Here is a 13354-nt window from a genome sequence, read left to right as displayed (position 1 = left end):
GCAACTTTTGCATCTCATTTGGAAACCAAGGACCCAGAGTATGGAGGAAGAATGGAGAGGCACACACTGCAAGATGCTTGAAGTCCAGTGTGAAGTTTCCACAGTCTGTGTTGATTTGGGGAGCCATGTCATCTCCTGGTGTTGGTCCACTGTGCTTCATTAAGTCCAGGGTCAACGCAGCCATCTACCAGGAGATTTTGGAGCTTTTCGTGCCTCCTCCTGCAGACGAGCTTTATGGGGATGCTGACTTCATTTTCCAGCAAGACTTGGCACCTGCCCACACTGCCAAAAGCACCAAAACCTGGTTTAATGACCATGGGATTACTGTGCTTGATTGGCCAGCAAACTCGCCTGACCTGAACCCTATAGAGAATCTATGGGGCATTGCCAAGAGAAAGATGAGAGACACGAGACTGAACAATGCAGAAGAGCTGAAGGCCGCTATTGAAGCATCCTGGTCTTCTATATCACCTCAGCAGTGCCACAGGCTGATAGCTTCCACGCCACGCCACATTGAGGCAGTAATTGCTGCAAAAGGCCCAAACCAAGTACTGAGTACATATGCATGCTTATACTTTTCAGAGGTCCAATATTATTCTATGTACAATCCTTGTTTTATTGATTGCATGTAATCTAATTTTCTGAGATTGTGGATTTGGGGTTTTCGTGAGCTGTAAGCCATAATCATCACAATTATGGCAAATCACGGCTTGAACTATCTTGCTTTGCATGTAATGAGTCTATCTCATATATTAGTTTCACCTTTTAAGTTGCATTATTGAAATAAATGAAATTTTGCACTATATTCTAATTTTTTGAGTTTCACCTGTAGTTGCTGATGTTGTGTAGGAAAAGAAAATTCAAATCAATAAAGTCAACTATAGTGGGAACTGGAAAATTGAATGCAGGAAAGATCAGTGTAGTAAAAGATAAAACAAACCAAACATTGGAAACTACTTATGGACTGTTTGCATAAAAAAAATTAAAAATGAGTTTGTGAGTTTGTGATTTATTGTTTTGATGATTAGATAGATATATGGAAAAAAGAATGTCATGCTGTAACTTGGAGATAGTTACAATATAATTTTACTTAACCTGTGAAGAATGTTTTTTTATATAATTTTCTTTTTTCCTACTTCTATTTTCTTATCACACTTTGAGCTTTTTCTGTTATTTCTCGCCCTTTTCCTTTCTAAATCAGTTTCTATTATTGTTTTTAAAACTTTTAATAAAAAGTATATTACAAAAACAATTGGAATTTTCAACTTTAGCAAATTGAAATGGACTGGACACTTTAAGGCAGAAGATCAGAAAGTTTATTACTCAGCATATGATAAAGAAAAAAATAACAGTTTTCATAGCCAAGAAGGGAATATTAACTCCCACCCCACGTTTTCCTTCTCAGCTTAGAGCCACCAAGTGCTGTCAATTTCCTGTCACTTTCTTAAGAGTAGCTGCTGATTAATGGGTTAGTTTTTTGTTATTTATTTATATTGTGCTTTTATTATTATTACAAATAATTCAAGGAAGTGAATATATCTAACATACCTTTCCCCGCCTATTTGCACAACAACCCTGTGAGGTGGGTTGGGCTAAGAGAGTAATTGGCTTTCATGGCTAAGGTGGGATTTGACTTCACAGTCTCCTACTCTAATGTTACTCTGAGGGTCCTGAAAGTGACGTACTGTTTTTAATTAACACCTGGAAAATAGCTGGTTAGACAAGTAGCTCTTCCTATTTATTTTTCTTTTGTAGTGCATCATTTCCTGGCAAGGGGCCAAGTCCTAAACTTAAATTAATTGTTGAGAATTTTCAATTCCCCTCCATGGACTTAACAAAGCTTGCACTAATAAATGACCTTCTGTGTGCTCTCTACTGTTTACTAGTTGCATTTTTCTTCTTAAGATTTAGCTACAGAAATCTTGTGATTTCCCTTTGTTATCTTCTGACCATAGTGAACATTTCTAGGGAGGGGGGGAAGGAGAGAAGGGCATCAGCACCTCAAAGGAAAAGCCTTGTTCAGCATGGCAATTACTCCTCACCACTTCAGCATATCTTTGGGGGGAAATTAAGACATTGTAAGCATGGGACCTAATTAATTAACTCTTGTGACCTGTCTCCATGTTTTCTTTTTTTCAATATCTGACCCAGTTATCATGCCCAGCAATACAGAGTGCCACATTTCAGTCCATCACCTAGGAGGAAAACCCATTACTGAATTTTATTATATTAAAAAAATCTATACTCCCTTGGAAAAGAATCAACTCTTGAAGAATCAACTGGCCAGGCACAGCCAAGCAGAAAAGGTGAATAAAATGTCAAGATTTGCAGACTAGGAGGAGGAAAAAAAACTAAACAAGTAAAAGGCAGATTGCACTCTGTAGAAAAAGGAAATAAAACTCCATAAAATCACCATAGGGAAACAGATTAAGATAACAGGACAAAAAAAAAAACCCTGGCCTAATAGATTCCTCAAAGCATTTACTTATTTAATAATAAATGTATAAATTTACTGGCTGGCCCCTGCCCTGAGACTCCCATTTCTCACATTTCCTTCCTCAAATCTCTCCCCCTCCCCCAAGTATCCCAGAACCACATCTGCATTTCCAAGAGAATTTGGGGAAGAAAGACAAGCCCCAGGAAGGTCGGGAAGGGGAAGGATGATTAAGTTGCGTGGATCAATGGGGCAGGACAATTCATTACATTGGTGATGGACAAAGGATGCTATGGGAGCCAGTGGGTAGGCTGTTAACAGTAGCAGATCCCATCCCACCTATTCCCATCCTAGTGTGTCAGTGGTGTGTTCCAGCCTCCTAAACTCATTCCCAATTCCCGGACAGCACACCCTTGGAGTGTTCCCTGGTTCAATACTTTTTATAGTTCAACATAAATAATTGCCCACTCCCTTGCAAAACAGGTCCACATAAATGTCTAACAGAATAACAGTTGGAAGGGATCTTGGAGGTCTTCTAGTCCAACCCACTGCACAGGCAGTAGATTGTTCAGTCTCTTCTTGACAACCTCCAGTGATGGAACACCTGCAACCTCTGAAGGCACGCTGATCCACTGATTTATTGTTGTCACTGCCAGGAAATTTCTCCCTAGTAATAGGTTGATTCTCTTCTTGAGAAGAGAGAAACTTTAATTCTTGCCCCCCCCTCCCAAAAAATACCCCCCCCAAATATGAGTTTGACGGCACAACGGAAAAGAGCATGCGCAGATGACGCTAGAAAGTAATGCCTACAGTACATAACAGAAACGATGTTTTCGCTTTTACTGGGGGAGGGGGCCAGCTCTCTAGCCAAGGGGAGGAAACAGCGATCGCGTACAGCGTGTTGCCTCTCTAGGAAGGAGGGCTCTGTGATCCAGGCTCTGTGAGGCCGGGACGGCGCAGGAAATTTTGGCGGGAACGATATGCGGCTGCCCTGCTGAGGCGCAGAAACTCTGAGGGAGCGGAGCCCGCATTCCTCCTCTCTCCCCCCCCCCCGAACCCGGGAAAGGAGCGAACGATGGCGGAGGCTCTGCCGTGACTGAAAGATGCCTTTCGGCGACGCTGAAGCCGGGGACCAAATGGAAGGCCAGGGATCTCCGGGGGCGGGAAGCGGCGGAGAGGAGACCGACGAGGGAAGCGGCAGCCCGAGGGGCCTTCCCGAGGGGCCCCGGGCGCTTTGCAGCCGCCTGCACCGGCTGTGCCGGGGTTGGCTGCGGCCCGAGCGGAGCAGCAAAGCCGAGATGCTGGACCTGGTGGTGCTGGAGCAGCTGCTGGCCCTGCTGCCCCCGGAGTTGGCGGGCTGGCTGAGGGAGTGCGGGGCGGAAAGCTGCGCCCAGGCGGTGGCCCTTGTTGAAGGCTGCCTCCTCGGTCCTGCAGCTGCCCCAGAGCCCGGAAAGGGGTGGCAGGTGAGAAGAGTCAACCATGAGGGATGCATGGGACCCTGATGTGTTTAGCAGCCTCTGTAAGAAATTCAGAAAAAAGATGTCTGCATTTCTTGGAACTCTTGATACTTTGAGAACGTACTTGTTCTTGAGGCAAATGCTTCGTTTTCCTTTTGGAGAAAAATCCATGGGAGGAATGAGAAATTCAGCCTCAGGGCTGTAAGGACATCCAACAGTTTGAGGGAGGAGGCTAGAATCCTTTCTTTGCCCTTTAATGCATGAATTGAAGAGTTGTTCCTTTCCAGCCTATATTCTTCAAACTACTTGTTCTCATTAATGACATAGCAAATCTTATTTTAAAGTTTAACTTGCCTGCTTCTCTTCTTTATAAATATCACTGAAAGCATATATCTAAGAACATATGTTGATATATTTATGTTTGGTTGGAAATATTCAGAAGAGGCCTTCATCCTGCAATTGGACAGACAATGGCTAAAATGATGATGATCATGATGGTATAATGTAATGATCTGTGGGAATGCTTAAGAAGCCATACTGAAAAACATCATGTAAAGTGTTTCTCAATTCCCAAAAAGAGACTGTCCCTCACAAAACCATCTCAGTGTTCATCCCAAGCAAGTCCTGATCAGAATGAAAAGAGGAAATAAACAGAGCTAATGACACACTTCACAAAAATGGCAGACATTTATTCAGAAATAGCAGCTACCTTCAAATCAGAATCTTTGAATTCTCTCACTTTGACGTGTTGGGGAATTCCAAAGGTAAGAGAAGTGAAGTAACATAAATACAGTCCTTTGAATGTGGATTATAAATCAGGCTTTTTTTTTTCAGATGCAGGAGCCGTTCACCAGAGAGATCTTGGCAGATTTCTGGGAAAGAGGAAATCGATGTACTCCTTCTCAGGGACTGCTTTTCAGGAGGATCCAACTTGGGATACTACAGCAGGTAACTGTAGGTTTCTTCCGAGAGCAGCAGTTCAACTCTTGTTCATGAGCTGTTTCTACAGTATAGCCAAACGCTGAGTCTATTTGTATTCAAACACACTATCTTGCTCAGAATGAACCTCATTCATTGAACTTCCAAGGTCATTTTGAAGATAGAAATAAGAGACAATAACAGTCTAACAGGCTATTAGGCAATGTAATTTGCTTGATTAATATTTTGTAATACTTTACAGAAGAATGGGGAAACTAGTTAAAAAAATTAATCCCATGAGTTGAAACTATTTGAATAACCTAATAACTGCTACAGAAATATTGTGTCTTTAGAATAGATTTTCCATGAAAAATCCTCAAACTCAACACTAAATGACTGCATCAGTAACAATAGCAATAGCATTTAGACATATACTGCTTCACAGTGCTTTACAGTCCTCTCTAAGTGGTTCACAGAGTCAGCATATTGGCCCAACAATCTGGGTCCTCATTTTACCAACCCTGGAAGGATAGAAAGCTGAGTCAGCCTTGAGCCGGTGAGATTCAAGCTGCCAATTTGCAGTCAGCTGGCAGTCAGCAGAAGTAGCCTGCAGTACTGCATTCTAACCACTGTGCTACCACAGCTCTTAGGATGTTCTTCAAGTGCCTTAAGACTTCCAGGCTCATTTCTAACATTCTGAAAGGGAGGAGAAGAAATTGCTAATGGATGTTCTCCTGAAGTCAAGTTAGTCAGTGGATTCAGTTAGCAATAGCAGTAGACTTATATACCGCTTCATAGGCCTTCAGGCCTCTCTAAGCGGTTTACAGAGAGTCAGCATATTGCCCCCAACAATCTGGGTCCTCATTTTACCCACCTCGGAAGGATGGAAGGCTGAGTTAACCCTGAGCCGGTGAGATTTGAACCGCTGACCTGCTGATCTAGCAGTAGCCTGCAGTGCTGCATTTAACCACTGCGCCACCTTGGCTCTACCTTGGCTTCCACAAATCCTTGCTATTCCAACGCACCAGGAGGCTCCCCAGTGGCTGTTGCTATTCAAAAACTTGGATGCAGGTGTGCTTTGTGCACTTAGGGAGAGGGGGACTTGGGGACTTTACAGCCACAAGGTCTCCTCCAAGAAAATGCTCATTTCATTTTTGCAAAGTTCTGTTGTGTAGAGAGAAAATGCACAAAACCTTTCTGGGATTGTCTATTAATGAACATTCTCGTTCTAGGGCTCTGATCCCTTTGAGGAGGTCACTGTGGACTTTACAGAAGAAGAGTGGGTGCTGCTGGATTCAGGCCAGAGAGATTTGTGCAAAGAAATCTCACTGGAGGCTTTTAGTAATATGTCTGCCCTGGGTAAGGTCCCACTTTGCTCTGGATTCCATTAATTGGGGAAAGTTATTTCTGTCATAGGTAAACAGGGAATATCATGTACTCAAATTGCTTAAGGCAATCTTTTCTACTTAAGGCCTTGTTAGAAATGCTCACCATAGCTTTGGAAAATACCCCACATTGTCCAGTCAACAGTAAAGTCTTAATAGGGTTTCCAGCTGAAAAAATCCCTTGGATATCATCAGAATTTCCTAGTTAACCATTTGCACCCAACATTTCCAAGCTGGATTCATGGCTGATGGCATATCTATAAAGCAGATGGGCATACTTTTTACAGCAGAAGACCCCCTCAACAGCTGATGTTTATTTTGACATAATTTTATTAAAGATTATCTTATACAAATAAATTACTTACACAAAATGAATTTAAAAATAAATTAAAAAGAAAAAAAATATTTACAGAACAGAAACACCCCTGTATGTATGTGCATGTATATGAAATTTCCCCCTTCATCTACAGCATGTATGTTAAATGTTAACACTGTCTTTTATAATACAATCAAATTACTCTTCATTCCATCACCCAATATTCTATAAACTCATGTCTAAATCTTCTGATCTTACTAATTAGCAAAGAAATAGTAAAAAATAAAGTTAATGATATAAGTAGTTACTAATATAGTCCCTATTTCCATTTAGTCTGCCTTCCACATCCCTCTTTTAACAAAATAAAATTTAAAAAATGATGTTTTTGCAGAAAAGGAATTTAAAACTATTAAACCAGAGATGGGTTCCTACCAGTTCGGCCCAGTTGGTTGAACCAGTAGTGATATGGCAGCGTGGGTCACTGGAACCAGCAGCGACCCAGGCCTGCCATGCCCCTGAACTGGTTCTCTGGTCAGTGGCGCCATCCTGTTTTTAATTGAACTGCGCATGCACACGCAGCATGCATACAGCACGCATGCAAAGCGTACACACAAGCAAACCGGCAGTAAAACTGGCCAGAACCCACCCCTGTATTAAATATTACCAAATTCCTACATAATGTCTTTTTCAACACTATTACACATTTCTACAAGAAACTATCCACTCCAAACAATTCAACATCAGCAGAAATAACTCATTATTTTTCCAATAATCAGAAAAAGCATTTTTTCCTCCCAACCATTCTTCAATCACATATTTGTTTGTACTATCCTTTTCCTTTCTCTTCAAATTCTTATATTTTAAATCCACTTGTAATTTTCCTGAAATGACTCCAAAAATCCCTTGCATTTCAATTTAAAATGGTACTTTTCCTCCCAACCATTCTTTAATCACATATTTGTTTCTACTTTGCTTTGCTTTTCCTTTCTCTTCAAATTCTTACCATATTTCAAATCCACTTGTAATTTCCCTGAAATGACTCCAAAAATCTCTTACATTTCAATTCAATCATCCAACTGCAGTTGTAATTCCAGTGAACCCTTGTCTGTAGTCTCCAGAGGGATTTGTTGGTTTTCGATAGTAAACTCTGTTTTCAGTAAAGATCAAAAACTTAAAATAAGTAAAACTCGAATATTCCTTTAAGGTAGCTATCTTTTGCTTTGGTAATAAACCTTCAAGGTTTGGCTTTACAGTTAATTCATAAACAATAGATTTTCCCCAAACAGGGTGTTCTTTCTAAATAACTTCATAAATTTTAAATCAGTTTCAAAAGCATTTAAAAGCTTTCCAGAAAGAACTTTAAAATAACTGATTGCCTGTATATTGCAATAGTTTACAAAAAATAATTTAGAAAGCTGCAAAGCTATGATATTCCTCTAAAATGGACTGAAGATAATGCCATCCAGCAATTGATAAGGATGCATTTATGGTTCAGCGCATGATGCAACCCAGGACTTTTAGCTGATCATAAGCAGCTGTAGAAATGAAAAGTTTTGCTGTTTGCTTACAAAAATCAGATGCATAAAGTATATTTGGACAATCTCCAGTTCTTTCTTCTAGAAAAAAAAAACAGCTATCCAAACCTGACATCCACCGGCCAAATCCCCTACAGAAAAATGGGGGTGTTGGTTCTCCTCACCACACAAGATGTTATCTCCTCCTCCCTAACAGCTCTAAATTTCAACAGGGATTTCTATTTTTTTCTTCCAAGCAGATGAAATTGAGAATGAGAATCAGGAAAGGTTAATGCCACTGCAAACAACAAGCTATGAAGTAGAAATGATGTTTGACCATCAAGCATATTCAAAAAGACAAGAGAGAAGCCACTCAGAAGGTAGAGGACAGGAATCCTCCACACTTCATCATTCCTTTTCTGTTACTTTACCTGAGAAACGTCAGATGAAATACAAGCCACAGAAGATCGTAAATTTGGGGAAGGATTCCACACTGAACAGAGAGACTGAAATATATAGAAAATGTGGAAAGAGCTTCAGAAGTGAGGCTACCCTTTATGACTATGAAAGGAGCCAAACAGCAGAAAAATCATATAGTTGCGAGGACTGTGGAAAGGGCTTTGCTTTAATAGAAAAGCTTAACTTTCATAAAAAGATTCACACAGATGAGAAACTATATAAATGCATACAGCGTAGAAAGAGCTGTTTCCGGAGTATTCTTCATTTACATGGGAGGATCCGTAGAAGGGAGAAAAAACATAGCTGCAGGGAATGTGGAAAGAGATTCTTTGAGAACACAGCTCTTATCATCCATCAAAGAACTCACACAGGGGAGAGACCATATAAATGCCTGGAATGTGGAAAGGGCTTTATTTCAAATGGAAATCTTAATACTCATAAAAGAATCCACACAGGGGAGAGACCCTTTAAGTGCATGGAGTGTGGAAAGCAGTTTATTCGGAAAGCATATCTTACTGATCATGAAATGGTTCACACAGGAATGAAATCATATATATGCACAGAGTGCGGAAAGAGCTTTCGTTTCAAGCGTAATCTTAAGCGCCATGAGAGGATCCATAAAGGGGAGAAACAACATAGCTGCATAGAGTGTGGAAAATGTTTCACTGAGAAAAGTTCTCTTTCTGAACATGAAAGTGTTCACACAGAAGTAAAACCATATAAATGCACAAAGTGTGGAAAGAATTACCGTTTCAGGTGCAATCTTAATCGTCATGTGATGATCCATAGAAGGGAGAAGCAACATAGTTGCATGGAGTGTGGAAAAGGATTCTATGAGAAGACAGACCTTACTATCCATCAAATGATCCACACAAGGAAGAAACTGTATAGTTGTGAGGAATGTGGAAAGTCCTTTGTTTTAATAGAAGAACTTAATTTTCATAAAAGGAGTCACACAGTTGAGGAAGTAAATAATTGCATAGAGAATGAAAGTAGTTTCAGGAATAATCTTGATAACCATGAGAGGATCCACATAAGGGAGAAAAAACATAGCTGCAGGGAGTGTGGAAAGAGATTCTTTGAGAACACAGGTCTTACCATCCATCAAAGGACTCACACAGGGGAGAGACCATATAAATGTCTGGAATGCGGAAAGGGCTTTATTTCAAATGGAAATCTTAATTCTCATAAAAGAATCCACACAGGAGAGAGACCGTTTAAGTGCATGGAGTGTGGAAAGCAGTTTATTCGGAAAGCATATCTTACTGATCATGAAATGGTTCACACAGGAGTGAAATCATATATATGCACAGAGTGCGGAAAGAGCTTTCGTTTCAAGCGTAATCTTAAGCGCCATGAGAAGATCCATAGAGGGGAGAAACAATATAGCTGTGTGGAGTGTGGAAAATGTTTCACTCGGAAAATACATCTTACTGTTCATGAAAGGGTTCACACAGGAGTGAAACCATATAAATGCACAGTGTGGAAAGAACTACCGTTTCAGATGCAATCTTGATTGCCATGAGATGATCCATAGAAGGGAAAAACATAGTTGCATGGAGTGTGAAAAAGGATCCTATGAGAGGACAGACCTTACTATCCATCAAACAATCCACGCAAGGAAGAAATTATAGTTGTGAGGAATGTGGAAAGTCTTTTGTTTTAATTGGAGAACTTAATTTTCATAAAAGGAGTCACAGGTAAGGAAGTAAATAATTGCATAGAGAGTGAAAGGAGTTTCAATTTCAGGAATAGTCTTGACAACCCTGAGGATCCACAGGAGTGAAACAATATAAATGCAGAGTGTGTGGGTAATCTTAATAGTCATGAGAGGATCCACAGAGAGGAGAAACAACAACTGAATGGTGTGTGGAAAAGGATATGAGAGGAGAGACATTACTATGCATCAAAGGATACGCACAGGAGAGCTCCTATCAATGTTCTGTGTATACAGCAATCTTCCATTTAAAAAGTTCTCTTAGTTCCTGTAAGAGGATGCACAGACTCCTACAGGAAGTCTGGAAAAGGATTCTGTGAGAGTAGAGACCTTACTATATCCATTAAAGGATCCATAGAGCAGAAAGACTGTATAAATGGAGAGTATGGAAAGGGCTTCAATACAGACTTTCATGTGGCTCAACACAAAAGATCCACACGGAATAAACGAATATGGAAAGAGCTTTATTTAGGTGTCAACTTTGAAATGGATCGGGTGTGTCGCAACCATTTTCTCTTTCTCAGCTTTTCACACTTAGGGAAGAAAAGAGCTTTGGAATGTCAGACCAGACATCAACAACTTACTGTCTTGTGGGAACCAAGGTTATCCTAACAGGTGCTGGCCAGAGACTAGAAGAGGTTTCCAAGGAGATGCCAGAACACCTAGTTGGACAACGTGACCTGTGACGAGTGAGGGAGCTGTCCAATCTTGAATTACTGAAAGTGTGGGAAATAGCCAGAGCTGGTTTGCTTTTCAACTGTGCCCAAATGATGAATTCAATAAACCAGTTCTTTGAGAAAGCTAAACATGTCAAGACTTGAGTTGCTGGATTGGTTGGGTTCATTATTTGACACCCAGAAGGACAAATTAATTCTCTTAAAAGAATCCATACAATTAGTCCTCTGCTTTCAAGTGTTTATTTAGTGAATGTTCAATGTTACAGTGAAATAAATGAAATAAAATGAAAAAACGTGACTTAGATAAGTTCTCATACTTATGACTATTGCAGCATCCCCATGATCATGTGATCAGAATTTGGGCACTTGCCAACACATTTATTTATGATGGTTTTAGTGCTCTGGGAGCAGGTGATTTCCATTTGTAAACTTCAAACAGTTGATGGGAGGATCACTTAACTACATGATTCACTTCAAAACTGCAGTAATTCGTTTAACAACTGGCATAAATGTTTGCAGACTGGGATGTGACGGACTTAGTTGTCTTGTTTAGTTGGGCTGAATTGTGGTAAGTTGAGAAGTACCTGTATTGCTGTCCTTCCTGATGAAATATCCAAAGAATTGGTCCCATTAAAAGATTTTGTTGGCTGAAGGGAGCGGTTTGTCCTCCATGAACAAATTATGTTCCTCTGCAGAAATGTCAAACCTTTACATCTAAGCATTTAGCCATGGTGTCTGAACCAGGGTAAAGTATGTCTCCATTTTTCTGTGCTCTATGTACATTGCATTTGATTTTATTGTTATGCAAAAATATTCCAATGCTCCAATTTATATTCAGATGACATTAATTGCCCAAACATGTAAATTGTTTCTACCACACTTGTTTTAATCCATATAATTATTAAATTATTAATACATAATAATTATTAAATATTTGGAGATGTTAAAATGCAAGCTTTTGGAGGGCAAATAGTTTAACATATCAGCATTAGCAATTTTAAAACTGTCTTGGCCTTGACATATAACACATGCAGAAGACTAGCTCAACATTTGGAGTGGACTTGTAGCATTCATACTTTTTAATCTTTACCAAAATCCTGAAAAGGAATCTACACTGTTTCTTGTCTGTCGATAGCAGAGATTCGTCTGGTCTCACCATAAATATTTTTTCAAGTATAATTATAAAACAAAGAGAATGGTTGGTTCTGGCATGCAAATACACAGTAAATTATAAGATATTCATATTTTGCTGCATTTTGTAAACATCCTTATTTATAAATGACACCTCAAAGAGCCATAAGCTACTTTAGGTAAAATCTTTTCTCCGAAAATATAATATTGCAAAACAAGCTGTCATTAGATCATTTATTAGTAGAGCATATGCAGTCTGCACATACATTAATGAACGCTTTCTGGAATTTTCATTCCAGTTGCATGAGTTAGAATAGTTATCTCAAGTACAGAGAGAATATTTTCAAGAAACTTTACTTGCCATTATTATTACATTTGTATTCCTTATACTTTGACATCTCATGCAATGTATTCATGTCTGATTAGTTAGAAAAGCAGTTGGATTTACTTTCTTTGTGGTGCATCTCATAGTTTCAGCACCAAATTCACAAGTACCCTTGCCTTGGCCTAGTGTTTGTAGCTAACTGCTTACACCTCCCTTCCAGGTTAAGTTGCAATATGACAACAAAATAAAAGGGTCTTTTAGAGACCAAAACCATCTCACCAGCAATCAGAACCCAGATCAGCATAGATTTACTCCAAAATTGTTTACAATTTTGTGAACAATATCCCAATCAAGGAACTCCAAAAAAATAAGCAGCCCCTATCAAAGAACCTCCCAGACAGCTCCCAGCATACTGACAAGGGAAAGCCACTAGACTAGAATATAAGCTGAGAGCAAATCCTATTTCTTAACTAGTACTAATGATGTTACCAAGGTTCGGTAATGAAACTCCTGCAAGATGACCAAGTTCGGAGAGAAGGAAGGGCCATTCTGTAAGTCAACTTTTTTTATGGTCCTAAGGGACCTGAGCATGCACTTGACCGAAACATCCCTGGGATGCAGAGTAAAAGGCTTTGGAGTGCACTGGAAGGGAGCGGTGCTGTGTTCCAGGCTCTGGGAAGCCAGGGGATCCTGTAGAGCAGTGGTTCCCAAACTTGGCAACTTTAAGACTTGTGGACTTCAACTCCAGCTGGCTGGAGAATTCTGGGAGTTGAAGTCCACAAGTCTTAAAGTTGCCAAGTTTGGGAACCACTGCTGTAGAGCAGTGTTTCCCAACCTTGGCAACTTGATGCTGTCTGGACTTCAACTCCTAGAATTCCCCAGCCAGCGAATGCAGGCTGGGGAATTTGGGGAGTTGAAGTCCGGACCATCCAAGTTGCCAAGGCTGGGAAACTGCTGTAGAGGGAGCGACTTGCAGCTGCTTTTCTCAGCCTCAAAAGCGCTGAGCGAGCGGAGCCTCCCT

The 13354-nt window shown here is 40.2% G+C and overlaps 1 protein-coding gene across 1 annotated transcript; it reads left to right on the top strand.

The window, feature by feature from the left end:
* Positions 1 to 3386: 3386 nt before the first annotated feature.
* LOC116503353 (zinc finger protein 708-like) lies at positions 3387 to 13033 on the top strand. Its single transcript, XM_032209720.1, has 4 exons — positions 3387 to 3897; positions 4726 to 4839; positions 6042 to 6168; positions 8285 to 13033. Exons 1-4 carry the CDS (start codon positions 3538 to 3540, stop codon positions 9997 to 9999), a joined length of 2316 nt encoding a protein of 771 aa, XP_032065611.1. The 5' UTR covers positions 3387 to 3537; the 3' UTR covers positions 10000 to 13033.
* The last annotated feature ends 321 nt before the right edge of the window (positions 13034 to 13354 follow it).

This window comes from Thamnophis elegans, chromosome 2, assembly GCF_009769535.1.
Source record: "Thamnophis elegans isolate rThaEle1 chromosome 2, rThaEle1.pri, whole genome shotgun sequence".
In the NCBI taxonomy this organism is placed as follows: Eukaryota; Metazoa; Chordata; class Lepidosauria; order Squamata; family Colubridae; genus Thamnophis; species Thamnophis elegans.
Note: the sequence above shows the minus strand (reverse complement) of the source record. Positions and strands in the feature narration are given on the sequence as shown.